The 27,204-nt window shown below is 35.7% G+C and overlaps 1 protein-coding gene across 1 annotated transcript; it reads right to left on the reverse strand.

Annotated features, from left to right (window-relative positions):
* Nucleotides 1-1,610: 1,610 nt before the first annotated feature.
* LOC148947621 (protein CNPPD1-like) lies at nucleotides 1,611-20,687 on the reverse strand. The gene is made up of 5 exons (XM_089095959.1): nucleotides 20,678-20,687; nucleotides 18,010-18,215; nucleotides 12,931-13,059; nucleotides 8,058-8,237; nucleotides 1,611-2,530 (listed from the first exon to the last, which is right to left on the reverse strand). The coding sequence occupies exons 1-5, from the start codon at nucleotides 20,685-20,687 to the stop codon at nucleotides 2,141-2,143; spliced, it is 915 nt and encodes a 304-aa protein (XP_088952085.1). The 3' UTR covers nucleotides 1,611-2,140.
* Nucleotides 20,688-27,204: the final 6,517 nt, after the last annotated feature.

The raw sequence follows: 27,204 nt of genomic DNA on the forward strand, positions 1-27,204 counted from the left end.
ATTCATTTTAATCATATGAATTTCAATTTTTCAGATGTTTATTACAATGGATCGATGTTGTATTTTAAATTAATTTCATTCTTATGATATTGTTGCCAAATAATTCCGATATTACTGAGGAACCAAAAATATCTGAAGACCGGAAAGTTGGATTTCAATTTTACGAGTGAACTGGTCAACTGGGTAGAGTGGTTACGGAATGAAATTACAAAATGGCAATTCATTAGAATTGATCTTTTCTTGCTTTCTTCTTTTGCCCTTAGCCCTCACGGAATATATGTAGCTATAACTTAAATTAGACAGACGGTGGCGGATTTAGTTATGATAGATGGTTTGGTTATTTAGCTTGATGTTTGGGTTATGTGTGATTCTTCTCTAGTTACTGAGTTCTATTAACTTTTAAGCACCAATTAACATAACAATAATGTATGCAATAATTAATAGGAAAAAAAAATATATATATATATAATTTAATAAGAACAATGTTTACATTTAAATAGTAATTGACCTTCTAAAACCTTTTACTTATAAGTAAAATAATAGTCGTTGTTGACCTTATTCTGTTCAATGGTCTTAAAGAAAAGAAAATAATAGTGTTGTAAAAAGGTTCTACGTTCCTTAATGATACAATAAGGCACGGTTGTAGAGGTGAGGATAATAGACCCAGCACCGCAAAAGATAAAATAGTATTAAATCATTAAAGGCTAGCGTACAGAAGCTACCTTCAGCTGATAAGCTTCTGTCTAGTAATAGTCTTACAATTTTCTTGGTCACTTACTCATTCAATAGCGTTGCTGCCTAACATTCAAGTGATGTTCTTTTGTTGTATATTCATTATGTATTTAATTCTGTGTTTCAATGTTTTCTTGTCTTATGATTTATCCTAGTAAAGGCCGGCACAATGGAGTGGGACGACCATAATGTATTTCTTTGGATTTTCGAAGATATAAGCACAACAAAATCTTAAAAAACTTTACGCAAGCTTATGTTACAAGGTCGGATTTGTAAGAAATGTCCTTCTTATTTTAAAATTAATATCAGTTACTATGAATCCGGCTTAAGCCAATGCCTTGTCAGGGCATTGAACCCACTAAAGTTGTCTTCCTAAACTTTCCCTGTCGCAATAGGAACCTGTTCCTTAGAATTTCTTAATTTTACAATAGGAACCCGTTCTTAGAATTTCTAGAATTAGCTACGTTGTTTGAGAACAAAGGGAAGATATCTTTTATAGCGGGGGACTGACCATAGAAGTCAGTGGGTTTTTTGGCTTTGCTCAAGCTTGTTTATGCATGTAGAATGTAAGTCTAATATGTTCCTTGCTCTTTCTTAATTTTATTATGTTAAAATCTTAGTAAATTGATATATATATATATATATATATATATCAAATTCTTCAATATTATTATTAAGTTAATGTAAGAAGGAACATATTAGTCTTAATATGATAGTTATTATGCTTGCTTTCCTTAAATAATAATAAAAACCTTACTTCAAGCAATTATAGAACAAGAATTGATCTTCGATTATGAATAATAATCATTGAAAATTGAATTATTATGAAATAACTGATAATTAAAAAGTTCTCTTCTTCAATAATAAAATCATAGTTTTTCTTATACCTGTGTTGTCTTGTATATTTATTTTCGATGGTCAGAATTTTATCAAGATATCTCTCTCACTTGGTACATTTCGTCTATTGAGGCTTAATTAGGGGTACTCGGGTCTCATGGCTGAGTTGGGCATGGAGTCATCACCATGACAAGACCCTCCCCCTTTTAAAGTACCGCCACTTTCCATTCTATAAGTTACCCTTACTCTGATTAATTCTTTATGGGCAATAAAACTGAAATTTATATCCCTTTGTTTAATGAGCCAAATTACAAGGTATCGTCGGATATATTTTTAGAAGAAGCATCTTCAAGCTTCCAGTTGAAATTTTCCTACCTTTCAGCATAAAAAACTGAATTTCATCTTCCTTTTAAGTTTCTAATTAATTTTGTTCCAGGATTGTATTTTGTAATTTGGCTCGTTATTCATTTATTTTTAGAGTGGCTTCAGAAGTGGTTTAAGAGAAGAAATTTTAAAATAACTGAAATTAAATTTTCACTGCTGCTATAATTCCAAGTTTCAAGTTTCAATTTCAATAATTCCAAGTTTCAAAATTTCCAATTTCTTTATATTTAAGGAGTGATGGGTCAATAGCACTTTTCTTAAACAGGTAGAATCCAAACGGATCCGAAAACTGAAACGATCCTGAAAGAACTTTACGCATTTGATGGCTTTGAAAATTTCTCCCCATCATTTCAAATGAATCGGGCAAAGTTGAATCAAAAGGCAAAGGCTCGTTGGAGTCAATATCGGTTGTAGGAATTGCGAAAGGAATGAACGATGACGTCAGATTCAAGTTAGATGATTGCCAGATTGAGGGTGAAGAGGTTTTGGTGGCCAATGGCAAACGTCCCACAAGAAGAGCGGAGCCAACAAATGCAAAGACGCTAGCCGCATAGGCTGTTAGAGATACCGCAGCAACCTAAAACAAAAATATTTTAATTCAAAATTCTTTTTAAAGTACTTTTAATGAAAACAAAAACTTTGTTGAATTAATCAATTAATAAGACATGACTAATACATTGGATGAAGGATGACATATTGTCAAAAATTGACCTTGTCGGCCAACCATCTAAGGGCAAATGAAAAGAAGTTGTTGTCTCTGAAAAGGGTGGAAAGATGTCGTAAGGAACGATTGAAACGAAAATCTTTACGCAAAGATTACGAATATAAAAGACTTTATTTTTAGATGTAGTATACAACACTGCATTACGAATATTCCCTAAAAAGTTCTTCTTTTTTTTATTCTAAAGCTCAAATAATATGATGTAACACCACGTTTCTTTCTTTTTTCAACTTTATTCACTTACGTACCTTAAATCCTAAGAATTAAATCAGAATTTTTACATCGTTTTAAGCTTTTCATAATATTTGAAGGTGCAAGATACACAGAAAATCCTAAAAAAAAACCGCCAAAATCCTTACACAAAAGCTACGAAACAAACATCGGCATGCATTCTTCAATTCTACACACACAACTTTTGTTACAAAACTTTCTTGACCAACAAAAACTGGCTTATTATTATTATTATTATTATTATTAAGCTTTCCGTTAGTTCGCATGAAACTGAAAATATAGCGGAAATATATAGGAAAATATAAGGAAATCATATCTTAAAATGGGCAAGGTATGAAAGAGCGTAGACTAACTGAGATAGCTACTGAATCTAAATTTACAAAAAATCCCAAACCTAGAACCCAAACAAACCAAACAGAAAATCAGAGGAAAGCTTTCGTTTGAAAGGATCATACATTAAAAACTAGCCACCTGTGTTCACAGTACGTCATTGCGTTTAGTTTCCAATACAATAGCCAGGCCAGGATTTACCACTGGGCCCACGTTTCCCGGGCCTAGGGGTGCACAAAGACAGGGGGCGCAATAAATTATCACTGAGTTCAGAAATTCCGTGGCCACTTATAAACTATAAGATATCTCCCAAGAATGGCAGCTGAGAGCTCTGTACTACCTCTCCCTTTCATTACTTTTGGATCTTCAGTTGCGTTATGTTCAGTGCTTCTACTATCCGCGAATTTTCAGGGATTTCCCCGAAAATCTCCAAAAATGGATCGGCAGAAACATTTGGGCCTGGAAGCGTCAAAGTTTTAAATCTGACCCTGCTTACAGCCATAACGAGCCTTAAATTCAAAGCCAGTCTTTGTATTCTTTAATAAGTTTTAAGTTTATTATTGTTAACTTCTTTTTATTGACATTATTGTCCTATTTTTGATTTTTGACGCTGAAATACGAATTCGGCCTTTCGAGCCTTATGAAATGGAATTTTTTAAATAAAGATCTGATGTTAAAAAACATCTTATCATTCTAAAACTCCCTTTATTTGTTTATTATTATTATTCTGGTATCATCATCTCGAATATCAACTATATTTTTTATTGTTAATTTTTTCATTTTTCATGTGATTTTTATTTTGTCATGTTGAGTTTACAACTGTTCTAAGCGTTAATTTCCTCACCCAAGAGGCATAAGTTTCCATCAGATTTTATATAAATATATATATATATATATATATATATATATATATATATATATATATATATATATATATATATATATATATATATATATATATATATAAAATATATATATATATATATATATATATATATATATATATATATATATATATATATATATATATATATATATATATATATATATATATATATATATATATATATATATATATATATATATATATATATATATATATATATATATATATATATATATATATATATATATATGTATATATATATGAGTATTTTATTTTGCTACTGGTGGAAATCAGCTTTAAACCTTATCTACTTTCATTAATCATTTTTATTTTAGTTTTGTGAAGAAGGCAAGAATCAACATTCACTTGCGTCACTGTAAACGTAGTTGCTTTCACTGATATCCATGGAATATCAGTATTTGCACAGTGTGAAGCCAGAAAACAATTCTTACTTCATAATATCAGAATAATTGTATCTAACAGATTTTGCATGTTGACCCAGTTTACTTTACCCCCCCCCCCCTAATGTGCAAATATATTTGTTTCCAATGTGCCCAAATTTGTTTCCCAAGTATTATATTTTATCATTCTAAAACCTGATGTTAAAAAACATCAGGTTTCTAAGCTGGGTTTGAAGGAAAAAGAAATAAATTTATTAATTGAAATGAGGGCCGATAGTTTACCACTGGGCCAAAGAAGAAAATTTATCTGGGGAAGGGTCAAATACTGGTCTTTATTTTTGTCCTTAATGTGGAGGGTTGAATGAAAGTGTATATTACTTGATGTGTGAATCTGAAAAACTGACTGATTGGAGAGTCTAGGTGTGGCGAGGATTTTGATTTTCAGTGGATGTTGAGAGTGGCTGTTTCAGTGGCGTATGAATGTTTTATGGGTGTCAGAAGTTTGGTACAATCCCCCGAGAAAATCCATCCCCCGAGAAAATACCTCCGGCGGAAAATCCCCCCCCACAGAAAATTCCCCTTTTATAATTCCAGATGCTCATTCGAGGAGAAATTGAGCGTTTTATTCACCTGTTTAAGTCAGAGACAATCCTAAAATGTTGCTTATAGTAAAGAGTCATAAAGGTTCGTTGTCTTAATATTTATTTATTTGTTTTTCCCAGAGCCACTTCATATGGAAAGGGTGATCGTATAAACTTCGGCGGGGCTCATTCGATTGCAAATTAAAAGTTCTAGTGCACTTTAATATGAAAATAAAAGGAATGTAAAGAAAGTGGAGAAAGCATAAAAATATGAACTAAGGAGGTATGAAGTGGAGGCCATGGATAAAATTGCCGAGGATCTGGACGATGCACTCGGCATAACAATAAAATATTGTACTGGCATGTCAATAAATTGAGAGGGAGTAGTCAATCCGGCCTTGGCCCAGTTAAAGATAGGAATGGGGCCACAATTAGCGATAAGGAAAGAATTAAAGATGGGCAGAACATTTTGAGAATTTACTAAATGGTTGCAGGAAAAGATATAGAGGAAAATGAAAAAGTTTGTGATACCTTGGATGTGCAGGAAGATTTGTCTTCCGAAGAAGAATTAACGACAGTACTAAAAGGATTAAAGAATAATAAGGCTCCAGGTGCTGATAGGGCAGTAAATGATTTTCTTAAATATGGTGGCTCTGGTTAGAAATAAGTTACTGAAGATCATGAATATGTTTTTTGAAAAAGGGGAAGTACCAAATGATTTTAGGAAACCCCTAATTAAGCCACTTTATAAGAAAGGTGATAAAGTGAGCAAATTACTTAGTAATATGATACTTTTTAGACTGAGGGATGCTGTAGACAAAGTTTTAAAAGAAAAACAGTGCGGTTTTAGAAAAGGTAGAGGATGCGTCGACCAAATTTTCACTCTTAGGTTAATAATTGGGAAGTGCCTGAGTTGTCAAAAATCTTTGGTCCTTAGTTTTATAGATTATGAGCAAGCGTTCGATTCTATTGATAGAAGAGCTTTAACAAAGGTTGTATCTTTGTATGGTATACCAGACAAATACATTAAAGTGATAAGTGCTATGTACGAGAATAACACTGCTGCAGTTAAGGTAGGAAATGAGGTTAGCAGCTGGTTTTGTATTAAATCAGGAGTTAAGCAGGGTTGTGTTCTATTCCCCTTTATATGAATTATTTTAATGGACTTCGTATTAAGGCTTACAGGAAAGGCAATCGGGTACCCCGGACTGAAATGAAAAGGGAAAACTCTCCTGTGCTTGGATTATGCTGATGATTTAAGCATCCTAGAGGAAAGTGTGAGCAAAATGAATGAACTTTTAGAGGTTTTGCGAGTTCAGGGTGCTAAAATAGGTTTGAAAATTAATGTTAAGAAGATTAAGTCACTAAGGCTAGGAATAAGTGAAGATGAAAAGGTGATGTTGAGCAATGAAAGCTTGATTAAGTGGGCAGTTTCACTTACTTTGGTAGTATTATTAGTAAAGATAGTGAGAGCAGTGATGAAGCAGTGATGAAGCAATATGGCTCTGAAGCATGGGCGCTTCGAAAAGCGGATGAAGATTTGCTAGACGTTTTCCAGAGAAATTTCTTTAGGATTGTTCTGGGTAACCGGCTGAATAACCGTATTTCAAATAATAGGCAGTACAAAAAATGTGGTTCAATACCGCTCTCTAGGGCTATAATGAAAGAAAGGTTGAGATGGCTAGGGCACGTTGTGCGGATGAAGGATGAATGACAGATTGCCAAAGATTGTTCTTTTCGGCCAACCGTCTAGCGCTAAACGGAAAGCAGGTCGTCCTCGTCTAGGGTGGGAGGACGTCATAAAGATAGATTAAAAGAAACTGGAGGTTTCCTGGGAGGTGTAAAAAGGGAGGCTTTGAATAGATTGGGATGGAGGAGGAGCGTGCGCAGCTGTGTTGGCCTCAGGCGGGTTGGTGCTGCGGTGAGTTGTTAGTAGTAGTACACTTTTTAAGAGCCAAAAGTGATTGGAGGGCAACTGCCAAACAATTTTTTCCTCAAGCGCATCCCATCAAAATTATGAGATAGCCCTTTTGTTCAAAATAGTTCAGAGTTAAAATAACAATCCCTCCGGGTTTGACAGCCCTCCCCCCGGGGCAAGGGCTGTAAACTAAGCAAATGACCCATTGTAAAGATATAAGGTTTTGATGGGAAGGGTGGTCAAATAAACTTTGGAGGGGGATCATTCAATTTGAAATCGAAAGTTCCGGTGACATTTTTTTAAGATTTAGCCTGCTTTTCAACCAGTTGCTAACGAACGAGTTGTTACCGACTACAGTGTCCTAAATAAATTTCTTATTCTAGTTCAGGGGCCCTTGTGTTTCAGCAGTCGTTCATATGGCACGTCAATATGAAGTGCCGCCTGGAATAAATAAATATTAATATATTGAACCCTTATGGCTCTTTACGATAGGCAACGCTGTATGATAGCCTCTGACTTAAACAGATGAGAAGAACTTTCAATTTCGCTTTTGATGAACATCGGAATTATACAGAGCGAAGTTGGGGGGAATTATCCGCGGGGGAGGGGTATTTTTTGGGAGGGGGCATTTCAGAAGAGATTTATTCTTGTTTGAATAATAAATACATTTGACTCACAATAAAGCATGAAGCATAAAGCCCTTGGATATATTAGCAAATAAAATGAAACAAGTAACATAAAAATACCAGTAACGACTGGTTTTTTACGAACCTTCGTAACTTATTTAATAAAAATATGCTTAGATAGTCGCACAAATTTGTAATTTAAATTTTGCAGTGCAATCACGTATTTGATGTAATGTTGCAAGATAACATCACCAAAAGCTAGGCATCAAGTTTAGCTACATTGGAAAACGAAGTAAAAAGCGCCATCAGGGAAATAAAATTCAGTTTTTTTTTATTCTGAAACACATCCACATCCGTACCTTATTAATCTTAGAAAATTTGAAAGAAAAAAGTTAGAAAGATTGGCAAACCTTCAAAACATTTTCGGCAAGCAAATTCCAACAATCACGAAGCAATACTTTATTGGCAATAACGTCAACATCAGTGTATGTGAAAAATCCGTGGAGGGCGCTTTGTCGCATAGAAACACTTCTCTCGATTTCCCCTTGAAACTGTTCAAACGAATTCGAGTCAACAAACAATGACCAGTCCTATATAGAAATTTAGTGGGTTAAGTTTATATACATTTAACAAGAATACGCCAAGATTACTCGTCATTCCTTGCTTTAACAGGAATTTCTTAATCCTTATGAGGATAATGAATCAGTATACCAGTCAGAATTTTATTGCACTTGAGAATTTCCTACTTTTTTGTGCTTTTATGCTGTTCTAGAGAAATTTCTTAATCGTTATCAGAATAATTAATCAGGATAATAGTCAGAATACACAATTTTAAGGCACTTGGTTTTTTTTTTTACTTCTTTTTGTGTTTTTGTGCTATTCCTGAGAAATTTTATAATCGTTATCAGGATAATGAATCAGGATATATGAGGATACTAGTCAGAATTTTAATGCAATTAAGGATTTTCTAAAGTCTTTTTTGTGCTATTCTAGAGAATTTTTTTATTGTTATTCGGATAATGAATCAGGAAACTAGTCAGAATTCAGAATTTTAACGCACTTGAGGATTTCCTACTTCTTTTTGTGCTTTTGTGGTATTCTCGAGAAATTTTATAATCGTTATCAGCATAATGAATCAGGATGTTAGTCAGAATTCAGAATTTTAATACACTTGAGGATTTCTACTTCTTTTTGTGGTTTCGTGTTCTTCTAGAGAAATTCTATAATCGTTATTAGGATAATGATATTAGGATATTAGGCAGATTTCAGAATTTTAGTGCACTTGAGGATTTCTTCTTCTTTATGTACTTTTGTGTTCTTCTCGAGAAATTTTATAATCGTTATCAGGATGATGAATAAGGATATTAGTTAGAATTCAGAACTTTAATGCACTTGAGGATTTCCGCGTCTTTTTGTGGTTTTGTGCTATTGTGGAGAAATTTTATTATCATTATGAGGATTACGAATCAGGATATTAGTCAGAATTCAGAATTTTAGGGCACTTGAGGATTCCCTACTGCTTTTTGTGATTTTCTACTATTCTAGAGAAATTTTAAAACTTTTTAATTTTTTTTACTCTAATGAAAGTCCATAAATATGTTTTTTTTTGTAAGCTTCAAGTCCGTTTATTGAGCTCCTGAATATCGCATAATAAATACTTACTAGTTGTGGTTACCTCTACAGTTTGAGACCATATTCAAGGACAATTTAGAGAACACTAATAAAATCCTTTTGTTAGTGTTCACACTAACAATCGTAAACATTAACAATCGTAAAAGGCTTTTACGATTGGTAATCTTTCAAATTTTTAACGATTCCATGACAATAAGAAGCATAAAATAGAACAACCTTATGAGCTAAAAATCCCATAAAAATTAGCACCAGGAAAAGAGGGAGAAGGAGGTTGGGTACTCCTGTATTAAGCACACTCTTTTTTAAACCAGTCACGAAAACCCGAGGCCTCCACTCGACAAAAGCAAAGATTTGACGCTATCTAATGTTGTATAAACAAGTATTCAGGGGTTTCTCACTCTGGGAACTATATTTAACTGTTGTTTTTTAAAGTTTAGGGGGGGGGAGGCACCTAGGTTAGGTTACGTAATAATATATGCTATGCTTTACCCCCACCCCCTAATGTGCAAATATATAGCCCAAATTTGTTTCTGAACTATTTTATATATTCATCCTATTTTATTTTATTTCATTAGCATTAAGCAAACTAGACTATATAAAAGAGCGCGTTTAATACAGGAGTATCGGAGGTTGTCTTATCATTCTTTCATTACATTCATATTTAAATCTAAACTCTTGAAGATTTAACTTGTATTTTTGGATAAAGTCTATATGTTTTTATATAAATATATATCAGACCAAATTTAAGTTGTGTTTTCAGGCACCAAGTTTAAAACGTGTTTTGAGTGGGTTCGACAAAAATCGTTGTCAGGTTCTCCATGTTCAACCCAGCAAAACTTCAAGGCATTTTCATCTTACGGATCCCGAGCGTGTTGGACACAAGTTCCTCAAAATTGTAACGCGCCAGTATAGCATGGTTGAGCACAGGTTTGGAGAAGACATTCACCCGTGTTGAACGCGGCACTCAAAACGACAATCTGCACAACCCATATCAAAATCCGTGATGGATGTGGGTGGCCTATAAAATAACTACTACTACTAACAACTAACAACAGCACTAAGCCCCCTGAGAACAACACAGCTACGCACGCTCCTCCTCCATCCTAATCCATTCAAAGCCTCCCTCTTTACACCCTCCCAGGAAGTTCCAATTTCCCTTAAATCTTCCTTTGCGACATCCTCTCACCCCTACCTCGGACGTTTTCCTTTCCATTTAGCCCTAGACAGTTGTCCGAGAAGGTCAATCTTTGGCAATCTGTCATCCTTCGTCCACAGAACGTGCCCAAGCCATCTCAACCTTTCTCTCATTACAGTCCTTGAAAGCGGAATTGAACCACAATTTTCGTAGAGCCTACTGTTTGAAATATGTCAGTCAGCCTGGTACCCAAGATAATCCATAGGCAATTTCTCTGTAAAACATCTAGCAAATCTTCCTCCGTTTTTTGGAGCACCCATGCTTCAAAACCATGTTTGACCACTGTCATCAGTGTAACTTTCAATATTCTAATCTTGGTTCGCAGACTTATCTTCCTATTCTTCCAAACTTTTTCAACGGTGAAAAAACACCCTAAGCCTTGGCTATTCTACTTTTAACATCTTCACTGATCCCTCTACCTTTACCAATAATACTATCAAGGTGAGTGAAGCTGTACACTTGATCGATCTTTTCGTTACCCTACGTCACCTTTTCAGCTTTATTTATGCCTAGCCTTAGCAACAGTCTTCTAACATTAATTTTCAAACAAGGCCTGAAACAAGGCTTTAGTTTTCAAAAAATGAATGGTCTCCACCACTTAAGTCATAGTTGGCAGACAATTCCTGGACTTCTTTGACAATCAAACGGTCTTTTTCCTCCTTCAGATTCTTTTGTCGTGTCTGACCTGAGATGGTGCATCTCCTGCTAAAGTTACGTCAAAAAAGACTATTTTTTTAAATCCATAGGTCTTGACTGCACCTGAAGAATACACCGAGGCAAGGACTTCACCTGCAATTAAAGCAACAGACTTTTCCCGCGGAAAAGCAAGTTCTGAGCAATGGCGGCTAGGCTGCAAAAAGGCCATAATGCCCTTGCTTCGGTTCCGTACTTAGGACTAATCATCAGCGTTGCTACAAATAGCCAAAGTTTTAGTCCTAGGCTGTATGGAAAATGGCGGCAAATATAAGAAAAAAGAGACAACTAGCAGTTTGCACACATCTCTAATTGGATTGATTGATAACCCTATGAACTCAATTTTTTTTTTTTTTTTTTTTTTTTTTTTTTTCTCTACAAAGCAATTACAATTTAACGTTATAAGATAACATAAGGGATCACCCTGTCTTTTCCATAATAAACGTTTTTAGTTTATATGGCCAAACTATTCAGAAATGATTGAGCGGTCTTGCCATATCTTGCAGAGCTTGGGTAAGGCAAGATATCCGAATAAACGACAGAAAAAGCCGGCGGCAACTTTCCAAAACAAATCTTAGAAAAACCATTTAGTTTCTCTCGTTTTGTGCCAGAGATAGAGATATTCAGTTTTAATAAAACTTATATCACTAGAAAGTATGAATTTTGTTCTTTTCGAATAGATAGAGCAGAATTTATGTTTTAAGTGCAGGAAAGGGTAGTCCCTAAAAATGTTTTACCATACCGGCTAGGAAAACGCCAAAAATCAGCTCAAAAGAATTGACATTTGATCAATTTTGCAGCTTCGGGAAATCCGTATCGTGCTGCCCACTTTGACTGAAAACTTTGCCACTACAGAGGAAATAAAATTTCACTGTCTTTTCAATACAATTTCATGATCAAACCACAAATTTTCAACAGCTTTCAATGATAACTAGTCCTCTGGGAGAATTCACTAATGGACCCTTTGTTTTTGAGACGGCCAGCCAATGTAGAGCCTCACAAAATAATTTTGAGGTATCGAATCCTCTTAAAGTTACTCATTTATGTGGACAATAGCGACCTGCACGGTATTTCAAATAAGAATATTTACAAAAAAGGGAAGTACAGCGATTTTGCATGTGATACCATTCGACATACCAGGGCCACTAAACCCTCTATACCGCCAATAAACTCCGTATGCCATGACTAGTTTTAAATATATTTTTGTAAAAAATTCGTTTTGAATTTAGATGACTAAATTTTATTCTACTTCAACCTTGCTTTGAGATTAAACCTATTTGTTACCAGAATTTTGTTAATAATAAAATTTATTTAATATATTTTAATTTATTAATAAAAAAATTTATTAATAATATTTATTCACTAGAAATACGAGTCATTATATCCCAAATTAATGCTCCCTGTTTAACCTTGAAAGAGCACATGCCCAATAACGACAAATCATGATTTAAAATACCATGCCTGGCTTATATAATTATAATTAATACGGGGAGAATGTGTTTGTGTATAGAGTTGAGAGTAAAATAAAATATTTTTCACAACTCATTGATGTTCTTCTTGATTTCCCCCTAGCTTAAATTCGAACACTTTGAAACGAGCCCTTTCAACAATAAGCACTTAAAATAAAAAACTCAATTTACTTAAGGAAACCCGGTTTTCCCAACAGAAGAAAAATAGCCCTTTTTTACTTTTCCAGAAGAAGAAGAAAAAGGTTGCCAAAGCTAAAACCTTGAAATCACTTCATCAACTATAAACAAACTTACAATGGCACTGAGAAATTCTCTCTCTAATTCGTTAATTTCACTAACGTCCAATCCAGATGAAGCCGCCCATTCGTCATTGTACACCTCGTCTTCAACGCCTTCATCATTCATAAATTTTGACGCAACCATCTAAAAGAAAAAGGAAAGAAATTAAACAGAAAGATTAACTTGATTATAATGAACAAGACAAACTTGCATGTTCAATTTTGGTCAGAAAAACAACGCATGTGACAGCAGAAACTAACGCTGCCACCAATCTTGAAATGGCATAATAGATAGATAAATAACAAACTATAGCCCCCCAAATTTAGACTAGACTAGGTCAACTGTCTTTGAATTAGGCCACTGTGCGCCGTACTTTAATTTAGATTCTATCAAAGCCAGTGCTAACCTGAACTTTTTTATATAATTTTCTTTAATACTTTCAAGTTGTAATTTCTCTCTCTCTCTTTTTTTAATTTCTCTCCTGCTTTTATATTTTTTATACCGCCTCCAGTTGCTTTGAGTAAGGCTGAATATTGAAATTTAAGTGTCGTTAAGCAAGTTACAAGGCAAAAAAGGAAGTTTAAAGGAAACAAATCAAATAAAAAAATATAAATAAGCCATAAAAAACAAACGTAAAAAGGGATTAAATTAAAACGATAAAAACTACCCTGTATTACAGGATAAATATCAAACCTCTCACCAAATTATGACATAATTCACAGCATAATTAAAACATAGAAGACTAATAAAAAGAAAGAAAGAAACAGGAACAAAAGCTGCGAATTAAAATAAGGGCTTATGTTTCACGACGACAAGTTTGTAAAAATTTACACAACAGTTGGACTATATGAGATACATAAGAAAGCATGCGAATCATCTTAAAATCCAGATGTATTTGGGAGCAGGGGCAAACCCTCTCCCCTTCTGCTATCGTTTCTAGCCAAAGACCAAGCTTTGCTTCATGACTCGTATAAGTTTTCGTTAAGGCAGACAAAGGGATTCTTAGGCTGTATTTTCAATTAACTATTGATTAAGAGAAAATTTTAGCTATTGAGCAGTAGTAGCCAATGAAATATGAAATACAATCCTGATCACCTACTTCGGGACCAACATTACAGACTTGTGACCCTCGTCTGTGGTACTCAATGATACTTTCCAAGTTTATAGCAAACAGGACGTCTATCTGGGCCTCTAAGAACACGTGGGAAGTTGAAGTAGCCTAACGATCATCCGGATTTAAAAAAATGTGTTCAGAGCGTTAACCACCTAGCAGGTTTCTAGTCGTCGGGAAAGCTGGGGATAGAAGTTGACATTCATAAGAATTAAAATCCATGGCCACTTGGACCTTCCATGGGGATGTTGGCCATTGTTTGACGGCCTATGGACCCAATAGACTTTTTAACACCCCAGGATCCCCCTGATTCCTAATCAGTATTTAAAATTTTAAAAACCAGCTTATGATGACCTTTAGTTGTCCTGGGTCCATTTCCTGAACAACAAAGTTCAAGAATTTTAATATAATTGAAAAATAACCTGATCTATATACCTCCTTTATCAACTGATATTGCAACTCCGAACCATAAATCGTCAAACCAGTACAATATCCGGAGGAATTCCCCTCAGATTGGCTCAAATACCCTGCAGGCTAAATTTTCTATATTTTCAGTTCATTTTAATTACACAATACATCAAAAATGTGGCTTGAAAATCAGTTATTTTTTTTTCAATTGTTTTGACAATACAGTTCTGACCATAAACAGATATAATAATTAACAACTGAAAATAAATCTAATTAAAGTTGGTTTAGAGAATGTCAATATTTACTAGTATCCAAGATTAGAGGAAGCTAAGAGGGTCTATGGGGGAAATTACGTCACATAACTATTGTCTTCGGGCCATTGTTTCGAACCAGAGGGACCGCCTGGAAAGGATACAATACCGAGCTCTTCTGATAGTTTCTAAATCTCCCAAAGTCCCTTATTGCTCCTTTTTAAAACAATTTTCCGCCTGGAAAGGATACAATACCGAGCTCTTCTGATAGTTTCTAAATCTCCCAAAGTCCCTTATTGCTCCTTTTTAAAACAATTTTTCGCCTGGAAAGGATACAATACCGAGCTCTTCTGATAGTTTCTAAATCTCCCAAAGTCCCTTATTGCTCCTTTTTAAAACAATTTTCCGCCTGGAAAGGATACAACACCGAGCTCTTCTGATAGTTTCTAAATATCCCAAAGTCCCTTATTGCTCCTTTTTAAAAAAATTTTCCGCCTGGAAAGGATACAATACCGAGCTCTTCTGATAGTTTCTAAATCTCCCAAAGTCCCTTATTGCTCCTTTTTAAAACAATTTTCCGCCTGGAAAGGATACAATACCGAGCTCTTCTGATAGTTTCTAAATCTCCCAAAGTCCCTTATTGCTCCTTTTAAAAATAATTTTCCGCCTGGAAAGGATACAATACCGAGCTCTTCTGATAGTTTCTAAATCTCCCAAAGTCCCTTATTGCTCCTTTTTAAAACAATTTTCCGCCTGGAAAGGATACAATACCGAGCTCTTCTGATAGTTTCTAAATCTCCCAAAGTCCCCTATTGCTCCTTTTTAAAACAATTTTCCGCCTGGAAAGGAGACAATACCGAGCTCGTCTGATAGTTTCTAAATCTCCCACAGTCCCCTATTGCTCCTTTAAAAAACAATTTTCCGCCTGGAAAGGATACAATACCGAGCTCTTCTGATAGTTTCTAAATCTCACAAAGTCCCCTATTGCTACTTTTACATACAATTTTTAGCCGGGAAAGGATACAAGAACGAGCTCTTATGATAGATTCTACATCTCCCAAAGTCCCTTATGGCTACTTTTTATAAAAATTTTCCGCCTGGAAAGGATACAATACCGAGCTCTTCTGATAGTTTCTAAATCTCCCAAAGTCCCTTATTGCTCCTTTTAAAAACAATTTTCCGCCTGGAAAGGATACAATACCGAGCTCTTCTGATAGTTTCTAAATCTCCCAAAGTCCCTTATTGCTCCTTTTTAAAACAATTTTCCGCCTGGAAAGGATACAATACAGAGCTCTTCTGATAGTTTCTAAATCTCCCAAAGTCCCTTATTGCTCCTTTTTAAAACAATTTTCCGCCTGGAAAGGATACAATACCGAGCTCTTCTGATAGTTTCTAAATATCCCAAAGTCCCTTATTGCTCCTTTTTAAAACAATTTTCCGCCTGGAAAGGATACAATACCGAGCTCTTCTGATAGTTTCTAAATCTCCCAAAGTCCCTTATAGCTCCTTTTTAAAACAATTTTCCGCCTGGAAAGGATACAATAGCGAGCTCTTCTGATAGTTTCTAAATCTCCCAAAGTCCCTTATTGCTCCTTTTTAAAACAATTTTCCGCCTGGAAAGGATACAATACCGAGCTCTTCTGATATTTCTAAATTTCCCAAAGTCCCTTATTGCTCCTTTTTAAAACAATTTTCCGCCTGGAAAGGATACAACACCGAGCTCTTATGATAGTTTCTAAATTTCACAAAGTCCCTTATTGCTCCTTTAAAAAATAATTTTCCGCCTGGAAAGGATACAACACCGAGCTCTTCTGATAGTTTCTAAATTTCCCAAAGTCCCTTATTGCTCCTTTTTAAAACAATTTTCCGCCTGGAAAGGATACAACACCGAGCTCTTCTGATAGTTTCTAAATTTCCCAAAGTCCCTTATTGCTCCTTTTTAAAACAATTTTCCGCCTGGAAAGGATACAATACCGAGCTCGTCTGATAGTTTCTAAATTTCCCACAGTCACTTAGTGCTCCTTTAAAAAACAAATTTCATCCTGGAAAGTATACACCACCGAGCTCTTCTGATAGTTTCTAAATTTCCCAAAGTCCCCTATTGCTCCTTTTAAAAAAAATTTTTCGCCTGGAAAGGATACAACACCGAGCTCTTCTGATAGTTTCAAAATCTCCCAAAGACCCTTATTGCTCCTTTTTAAAACAATTTTCCGCCTGGAAAGGATACAATACCGAGCTCTTCTGATAGTTTCTAAATCTCCCAAAGTCCCTTATTGCTCCTTGATAAAAAAATTTTCCGCCTGTAAAGGATACAATACCGAGCTCTTCTGATAGTTTCTAAATCTCCCAAAGTCCCTTATTGCTCCTTTTTAAAACAATTTTCCGCCTGGAAAGGATACAATACCGAGCTCTTCTGATAGTTTCTAAATCTCCCAAAGTCCCTTATTGCTCCTTTTTAAAATAATTTTCCGCCTGGAAAGGATACAATACCGAGCTCTTATGATAGTTTCTAAATCTCCCAAAGTCCCTTATTGCTCCTTTTTAAAACAATTTTCCGCCTGGAAAGGATACAATACCGAGCTCTTCTGATAGTTTCTAAATCTCCCACAGTCCCTTATTGCTCCTTTTTAAAACAATTTTCCGCCTGGAAAGGATACAATACCGAGCTCTTCTGATAGTTTCTAAATCTCCCAAAGTCCCTTATTGCTCCTTTTTAAAACAATTTTCTCTTACATCTCTTTCGGCACTCCGTGATGAATTGTGTTTTAAGTTTAGTCTCGGTATTTTGGCAAATTCGCGGCTTCGTGAAATCCTCCCCCTGAACAACTCCTTCGCACCAACAGCTCCCGCGACAAGCAGCTGAACCGGTACCTGAAATTCTGCGGGTAATAGCAAGACATAAGCAAGATAAATGGCAATTTGATTATAACAGGTACTTTCATATAAAAGATTCACTGGGTAATATATGTTATTCAATTAGGCCAAGAATCGTAATCAGGACTGTGAGGTGGAATTAGAATTGGGCAAAAATTAGATACCCCCCTCCTTCCCTCCGCTAAATGGGACTGATGTAGGCATTTGTTCTACACTAAACAGTCAGATTAGGCCTTATCTGAGGGGAAAACACAGAAAGCGTCAGGTTCCCAGACGACCGTGGTTAGGATTTGCCCCCAACAACGCGTAGCACTCCAAGACTGAGAAAAAGGAAATAAACGCGAATTATTGGTCTTTATGTGAAAAAGTTTAATGAAAATTTGCATTAAGTCAATATTCTGTTTGGTAAACAAAAAAGCATAAGTATTCATAATAATAAAGAAAGCATACCACAGAAATTATAAATAATCTAGATGAAGATATTTTGCCCAGGTACTCAGGATTTTTGAGTGTCAAACGTTCCAAACAGAGTATTGCCAGTATCAAGGAACAAGGTGAAATACAGGCCTCCCTTGATATAGTCGCGGCCCTGTCTAAAGTTAGCTTCTCAATGGATTGTTTAGTACCAAGCTTGCGAAAGACATCAACAGCAAAATCTAAAATCATATTCACAAGTTTAAATAGTTGATTATTCAAAAGGCATTACGCACCTTGGATCAGGAAGTATTCGGATATAATCCAAGTAGAAATTAAATTTCCAATCATCAGCTTTTTATGTTTTCTGATTTACTCCAAAAACTAAAAATATATTTTAAACACACATAAAAAGCGGAAACAAAACAAGACGTGGAGACAACTTATTGGCACATTAATGATTAAAACAATAATGTGATAGATGTAAAAGAATCACATTAAGGTAAACAAAAAACAGATAAAATTTAACTTTAAAAACCTAGGGTCAATAAGCTAAGTGACTATTAATAAATATATTTTACAAAAATTAAACACGTTTCGAAAAAAGACTGAAAGGAAGAAAATTTTTCTCGATAATCTATAAATATAAGCAAAAAGAAAGGGGGGGGGCAGAACGGTTTGGGCTTTACATAACATAGGTATCAAAATCTAAGCTATAAATGCATAAATGAAAAAAAGATAAAATTTGGAAGTATGGCTCGCAAATAAAAAAAAAAAAAACTTACGTGACAAACAAAAAAAGTAAGTAGGTGAGTTCAGGGAAACGAGTTCAGCAATCTAATAAAACCAGTATATAGTTGTAAGAACAATTTATATTGGGAAGCATAAAAATTTGCCAGCAAAAGCTGAGAACGCCAGATCGAGACCAGAAAAGTGAATTTTATTCATCTAAAGAGAGTCCGACATCTTTTGAGCAGTTTAGCAACTGTTAAATTATTTCAGTCTATGTATTAAGCTAGGTGCCCACAAAAAGTAAATTCGCTGACTCTAGGCGAATTCGTCAGGCAAATATTTTCGTCTTCGCACATCCAAAATTCACAGTTCGCACCTTTCAACTCCGAGTCGAATTTTATTCGCACGATAGATATTCGCAAGACGAAACACAATAAACTTCTAAATACAGGAAAATACCTCACCCAAAACTTTCTTGATCGTTTCAGCGTATCTCTCCGACGTCTTAAAGAAAAAAAAAGCAGTAATAATCTATTATTCTTTTCTTTCTGTCTTTTGAAATCATATTTGAAATTTCGCGTTCTGTGAGGCATACCACGCAAATTCGCTGTCGTGATGCGAACTGACGAATTGGTCTCCGAAAAAAATTCGCTTTCTGTGGGCACCTACAGGGTTCGGACAGGTCGATCCGTTTATACAAACTGTACAAATAGTAAAAAACAGTAAAAAATCAGATACACATACTGTGCCAACGATTGACTGATACAGGTAAAATATTTGGAATCACTCTTGCTGCTTCTTGGGCATCAATTTGGATACGAGGTCTTTTTTCTCTTTGCAAGAGACTGCTCCATTCTCGCAGATTCCACCATCTGCTCTCTTTCACTTGTTCTGGACTTCACAGCTCCTTCGAGCAAAGAAACAGCTAGGGCAATGTATATTAAAACCTTGGACTCAGCAGCCTTCTTCACTCTGTTCTTTGCTTCCTGAAGTTGAGTATCTGCTACTGTTCTCTTTTCTTGCTCTGATACTCTAAGTTTTTTCCTTTTGCTTTCCATGTCTTCTATTTCTTTCTTTTTGTCGTGGACTTCCTGCAACTTCTGCTTACTGTCCGCTTCGGAAGCTGATTCTTCCTTCTCATACAGCCCTTCTTTTTTCTTTTTATCCAGATATTGTTGTTACCGAGACCGTGCGGAACAAGCAAGATTCAACAGCTCTTTTGTAATAACAAACCGTTCTGGTTTTCCTCCATAAAACCTCAACGTGTCATATACCATGAGTCTCGCATCCAGAGCGCGTTCAGACACCAAGGCCTGGTCTTCACCGAGAATCCTACCACAACGGGAGAACCCACGCTCAACATCTACGCTGCCATAAGACAACGTCAGCACCGTTTTAATAAGCTTGGTTAGTTCCGGGTACTTGTTGTCCCTGCGCTCATTCACCAGTCCAAAATAATGGCTCCAAAAATGATCGATCCGAGTAATGTCCTCACGGGGTCCAGTTTCCGTTCGCAGAAGCAGCCACTCAGCCTGGGTGACGTCTAAGCTTACTCCAATCGCAATCTCGCGTGCCACAACCGCTATGTCTGCAATGCTTCTTGAATCCTTTATGTTGATCGGACTCAAACAGCGTAAAGCCTCCAGAAAACCATCCTTTTCCAAAGGACATTTGTTCAAAATATGGAGAATACCCGCAATAAAATGTTTTCGCACATTGACATAGAAAATGGCCTTGTCTTTCAGTGTTGCTTTCTCACCGAAAGCTCGTTCCACATTTTCTGAAACTATGGGATTTTCTGCAAATTTTTCAGCAAGGTTCAACATTTAAAAGGCCATAAAAAGAAAAATCGTGGATATGTCCGAAACTGGGCAGTATTCGCATCAGCCATTTACAGCGTTCAGTCAGGAAACGCATAAGTCGCGAGGACTCACAGTCTCATTAAGCAGAGACTGCTAGCCTATATACTGACCTTTGCTCATTTCGGACAGGCCCAACATGACAAAAAACAAAACATAGGCTACTAAGTCAACACAACAGCATAGCCCAGGCAGAAGCAGCTTACTAATCCCAACACAAAGTATTAGTTAAGTTGAAACAGCTCAACAGTTGTAATTAATTATCGATCTACACCGAAAGACAGCACAGTCTACAAGCAGAGTCAAAAGCAAAGAGAAGCACATCTCGGCTTACTTAACAAGCGGTGAAAATTGCAAATCATGAGCAATGTTCTTGGTGCTCTTCAGCCGAAAATATAGAAATAATAGGATTTTAGCCAAAATATAGGCATTTTATAGGAGTGCATTAAAATATAGGAACTTATTGGAATTTATAGGCGAGTCCGAACCCTGGGGCACCTAGCTTTAATTAGCACTCATGCAATGAAACGTATAGATTTCTATGCTGAGTAATGACAAATCTGGAACTATTATTGTAGGCTACATTAGCAATTTTAAATAAATAACAACAGGATAAGGTCACTAATAGCAAAACAACATGACAGCTATTTTGATAAATATTCACAGGCCACCATTAGGACGGAAAAAAAGGAACATACATGAAAAACATGAATACTAAAGAAAACGAATAATTACATACATAAAAGAACTAAAAAAAATTAATATTAAAAAAATAATAATAATCCAAAACGTAAGACTAAAAATTCATGAAACAAAGCAACTAAGATTAAAACCAGAACAACACGAAATTAGTTAGCTTTACAATAGAAGCAATACATAGCTGAACCGCTTAATGAAACAATCAGGTTCATTTAATGAAAATTAATCAAGGAATTGAAAATAATAAAATTATGATTTCACTTTCATATTTTATGTTATTTTTCTGGTGCTGAAGATTGAACGTCAACACTGTTCCAAAATATCTGCCACATTTTTTACTACTTTTGGTATTATCCCATAGTTTTATTTTTTTTTACCCTTTAGATTTTTTTATTAATCAGAATTTGACAAGTATTTCCCAATAATGTGGCTATGCGGCCAGACACAACACACCATTCAACATACTTAATGATTGAGAGTCGGAAATAAACTTTACCAGGGCTTGGCCACAGATATTAAGGTATATGAAGAGGGTGAGAAGCACGGTATCAATGATAGAAGTCTTCTACTGATAAGAAATTTACTAGTTCTTTGAAAAGAGGGTAAGACTTATATACCTAGCTCATGCGTGCCTCATCACATCCAGGTACTGACATCACATTTGCCAATAAGTTTAACATGTTGTCACAAGGTAAGTGAATGTTAGAATCCAGCTCTCGAAACGAAAACCCAAACACAAAACTGTTCCATTACTTTAGTATATATAATCTCCCATGTGGACTATGATTTCCTACCCATCAGTTTCAATGGACTTATTTTCAACCGCCAATTTACGTTTCTAGTCATCAGGACCTTTATTGCATAAAAGTTATTCAAGTAATTAGAAGATGGATCTTTTTAAACGCAGTTAATAAATCAAAGTAAAAACTGAAGTCCTACCAGACTAACCTCTTCGCCATGCTACAAACAAGCCTGACGTAGCGGAAACTTGTTTATAGTTCATAATGGAAGTTTTCTTAGAAAAAGTTGAGGGTTCATAAAATTTTGGAATTTAATTTATAGAATAAAGTAAATAGCAGTGGTACCTACAACAGAAGAGTGCAATCATTTACAGAAAAAGAAGTGATGATTTCCCTTGAAGAAAACCAAAGAAATTTCTTTTAAACCTTTGATTGTAGTTATGTCTTTTCCAAGGTTATATAAGTCGCTAGACAAATACAGTACCTCAATTTGTAACCTGTCTTTAGACTAATGGTGAATATTTTTAGAAACTTTTTTGAGAAATTTCATATTAAATGCATTCAAACAAATTTTGTGTGGTCATATTGATGCAGTAGTCCTAGAATATCGTGATAGGGCTCATTCGAACGGAAATTAAAAGTTCTAGTGCTCTTTTTAAGTGACCAAAAACATTGGAGGGCAACTTGGCCCCCTACCACGCTCATTTTTTCCAAAAGTCACCCAATCAAATTTTTGAAATAGCCATTTATATAAATATGTCTTTGAGGATGACTTAATCCCCCCCCCCCAGTTCTCGGAGGAAGGGCTGCAAGTTATGAACTTTGCCCATTGCTTACATATAGTATTGGTTAATGGGAAGTATACAGACGTTTTCAGGAGGGCTTTTTTTTTTCTGGTGGAGGGGGGGGTCGGAGGAGGGGTTTACGTAAGAGAATCTTTTCATGGAGGATGTTTAAAATTAAATGAAAAACACAAGTTTTTTCAGCTGAAGGGAAGGAGCAACATTAAAACTTAAAACGAACAGAAATGATTACGTATATGAGGGGGTTCTCCCCTAAGTCAATACCTCGCTCTTTACGCTGTTTTTTTTCAGTACTTTCAAAAGAGCTATCTATTCTAATTAACCGGCCTTTGTGATTTAGGGGTTTGTGATTCGAACAAAATTCAAACTTTAGCGTAAAGGACGAGGAACTGACTAGGGGGCAAACTCCCTTATATACGTAATAAAAATATATTAATATAGAAGTTCGTTACGTAAGTTAATTCGTAAGTTAAGTCAGAACAAAATTTCGAGAAAACCATTTAGCCAAAAAAAAAAAAAATTAATATGCAAAGTTCGTTTTAATTATTCATGTGCGGTGAGCCCGAATCAAAGCTGCATTAATTCAAAAACATTCAGAAATTAAATTAAAAAACTAGTTTTTTTAACTGAAAGTAAGGAGCGACATTAAAACTTAAAACGAACAGAAATTATTCCGTATATGAAAGGGGATGCCCCCTCCTCAACGCCTCGCTCTTTACGCTAAAGCTTGACTCTGTCTCACAACTTTATTTTTTAAAACAATAAAACACTTTAGCGTAAAGAGCGAGGCGTTCAGGAGGGGACAGTCCCTTTCATATACGGAATAATTGCTGTTCTTTTCCAGTTTTAATGTCGCTCCTTACTTCCAGTTTAAAAAAAAACTTGTTTTTTTATTTATACTTGAGCATTGGGTCACTAACATTGCGTCATTGGGTCAGCCTCTCTTGTGCCTAAAATCAGTAGAATGAAAATCCCTGCAAATTTTTAATCCAAAAGTGCAACATGTTTACCTTTCCACTTAAAAGTATGGGTGGGAGGGGGGGGGGGTATTCAAGCATTGATTGTCCCGCTACGCTTCTCTAAACATATAGATTGAATATTCTTTAAATATTCAGTTTCAAAAAAGGACCTATATTGGCAGTTTTAGAGAGGTCATAAGCCTACTTAGGTCTTACAGTTGCATTGATTAAAAATCCTTGCATTATTTTGTTCAAAAAGGTGAAAAATACCCACTTATATATTAAAAGGCTAGTGCAGAGTCTAGAAAGCGTTTGTTTGTTTTTGTTTCTTTTTTTTTTGGGGGGGGGGATAGAGGGGCCCACTTTGGACTTTCAATCATACAGATTGAAAATCCTTGCAAAAAATACACTTCAAAGAAGGAGGAATATGCCTATATTTCAACTAAAAGGTTAGCAGTAGATGAGCGGGGGAGGGATAAAAGACACGCAACTTGCCCAATTTAGTTCTTCAATTATACAAACTGAAAGACCTGGCATGATTCTGGTTCAAAACATGCAATATACTCATCTTTTCGCCCAAAATTTGGAATGGGATACAGAATATAAAGAAGACACAAGTCCCCCTTTTACACTTAGGCTGTTTCTGCAAGAGAAACAGTTCTTAGTTTGTGTTTGAGCAATTATTTTCCATTTTTTCTCAGGTTTGTAACACAATAAAGAAGCCGTCAGCACCTCGCAAATTTTTTTTAAATTGTATGGCATTAACGAATTTTTGTACGAAAATTTAATACAAATATATATTAATACTGTCCACGATTTCAACAGGGCACAATATTGCCCATTGGGATAGAGTCCACAAAACAGGTGGTGGCCTACTGTCATTTGTAAAAATGACCTAGCTTTTAGAACACATGACCCCAGTCCACAAGGGGAAGTGGAGGCTGGTATAATTAAAATAAAACTACTCGGAAGTGATAAGTGGATTAGTGTTGCTAACTATTATGCTCCAAAGACATATAAATTCTACCTGAAACAATTCAAACTGATTGTGAACGCATGTGACCATGTGAAAATAATTAGTGATGACTTTAACCTACACACAGAATGTGGGACACTGTATCACCAGAAGATTCAATTGCAACCTCTCTAGCCAATTACATCCTTGAGCCCAAAAATAAGTTGTCCCTTGTCGCCCCCAAAGACCTAAATACACGGCTGCACCTACAGACAGGCAAGTATATTGACCTTACTTTCATATCGACAGATATTGTAAATAGTGCAGAAACCCTGTGACTTTGACTCTGACCACGAGGTTCTATCATTAACACTAGAGATTAACCCAGTAAGGTCAGGTACCAACCAGTGAAATTCTGGAAATTCCAAGACAAACTCTGGAACTCCTGGAAAAACAACTTAGACAAAAAGGCTTCAGAAATTAAGACAAGTGATGAGTCAGTGGAATCATTATTTAATAAGATGCCATAACACTCCTATTCGAGAGCTATGGAGAAATTTCCAGGTTTTTTCAGGTAAAAAAGAAAGAAGAAAACCCATCCCTGCAGAAATACAGATAGGAAGGACTACAGAATCTTCAACCAAAGAGAAACTTAATCTCTTATTAGAAAAGTTTCTGAATGTAGATACACAATTCCACTATACACCACATCAACTCAGTCTAAAAAATGGTACTGTTCCCTTTTCCCATTTCAGCTTTCACGAAGTTAAAGACACTATTTCAAAGCTCCAGCCTGGTTCAACTGGCCCTGATGGAATTCAAAATTTGAAGTTGAAAAATTTGCTAGATACATATGTTGAGGTACTGACAGAGTTATTCAACACATCAGTCATGGAGTCATTAATACCATCTGAGTGGAATAAGGCAACAGTGATCCCACTTCTCATGGAAGGAAAAGACCCTAAGCTGGTTGATTCATACCGCCTCATATCACTCATCTCTTGTGTTGGAAAACTAATTGACAGGGTAATAAAACAAGAATTTTAACCCCTTTATCAGACCACATCCAAACTGAACAGCTTGGCTTTCTCCCTGGAAGGAGCACCACAGATGCCCTAGTTAGACAAGAGCATCTGATAAAATAAAGCTGTACTGGGTTTATCAGACCTAATGGTAGATTAGATTCACCAATTCTTGATGGGTAGGGAAGTTCAGACCTCTTTGGGGGGCTCCTACTCAGAGTTTAAGAGAAAAGCTTATAACATTGGACTCCCTCAAGGGGCTGTTCGCAGTCCGCTTCACTTCTCAGTTAATTGTCATGATATAAGCCTGGAAAATGTCCTTTAAGCAGAGCTCTTTCTATATATTGATGATATTGATGTTGCAGTTGTGGAGAGAGACCCTTTATGCTTACAGTCAGCCTCCCAAAAAGCTGTAGATATGCTATCAATTTGGGCAAAAAGTAATAACATGGTTTTCTCAAACCATAGGTCAGTTAGTGTGTTTTCCACAAAATGCATAATCTGGCTGCTTTCAAACCACTAGTGAATCTGAATGGACCAGGGATTGTGGTTGCAGAACAAGCACGCTTTCTGGGAGTTGTATTTGACCAAAAAATGACATGGAAACCCCATCTGTATGAGCTGATTGGCAGTCTCAAACAAATTCAAAACTTCATGAATGCTTTCTGCCTTAGAAGAAGAGAAGCCCCCACAGCCTTTACTTCAACTATTGCTAAGTCAGTGGTGATATCCAAGATAGACTATGGGTCACTTATATATGGATCTGCAAAGAAATGTCTCCTGAAGAGACTTGACATTACCCTCGATGCAACCTTACGATGAGCCGTTGGTTGCCTAAAATCAACTCCTATTGCAGCTATGTACCGTGAGTAGTGATAGGTCAATCTAAGGTAGCGGGGTGGTAGCAAATTACTGTATCAATTAAAGGTAGCAGACAGATAGAAATCACCACGTCTAAAAAGTCATATCTGTGGTTGGTTTTTTATGTTCTAATTAGCCTAGCATGAAAATTCGTGTTGTTCACGAAACAATGCTTTTGATATTAAATATCATGTTTCTGTTAAAAGTCATGACTGTTTTCATGGTATGTTGATTCTTTTCCTGGTATGAAGTTACGAAATTCTGTCTGTTAAGCAATGTGTTTAGGCGAGGTTGTTTTATGTTTAACCTTGAACTCAGGTATACAAATTCTGATGATGAGTTATTTAAAATGTGATGGATGTTTTAATGTTAGGAATGATTCTTAAATATGGTATGACTATAGGCGTTGAAAAAACGAAAATGGTAAGCCATCTGAGGTAATGCTACTTCCTATTCAGAGATTCATATTTTTTTATATTCTGGCGATTCTCAACTGTGTTCGGTATAATACACAACTACCATTTGAACAGTGTTGTAAGGTCCCCTACCTCAACCCCAAAGACACCCTCCCCCCAACTTTTTGCCCCCAACCAACCCCCCC

The sequence above is a fragment of the Artemia sp. Qi Xiang Cuo genome, chromosome 10, assembly GCF_049724085.1.
Source record: "Artemia sp. Qi Xiang Cuo chromosome 10, ASM4972408v1, whole genome shotgun sequence".
NCBI classification, from domain to species: domain Eukaryota; kingdom Metazoa; phylum Arthropoda; class Branchiopoda; order Anostraca; family Artemiidae; genus Artemia; species Artemia sp. Qi Xiang Cuo.

Coding starts and splice junctions, on each gene's coding strand:
- LOC148947621 (XM_089095959.1), bottom strand. Junction 8,238..12,930: donor GAGAATTTCTCAGTGCCATT/GTAAGTTTGTTT, acceptor ATTTCTATATAG/GACTGGTCATTGTTTGTTGA. Junction 2,531..8,057: donor TTGCCGAAAATGTTTTGAAG/GTTTGCCAATCT, acceptor TTTTTGTTTTAG/GTTGCTGCGGTATCTCTAAC.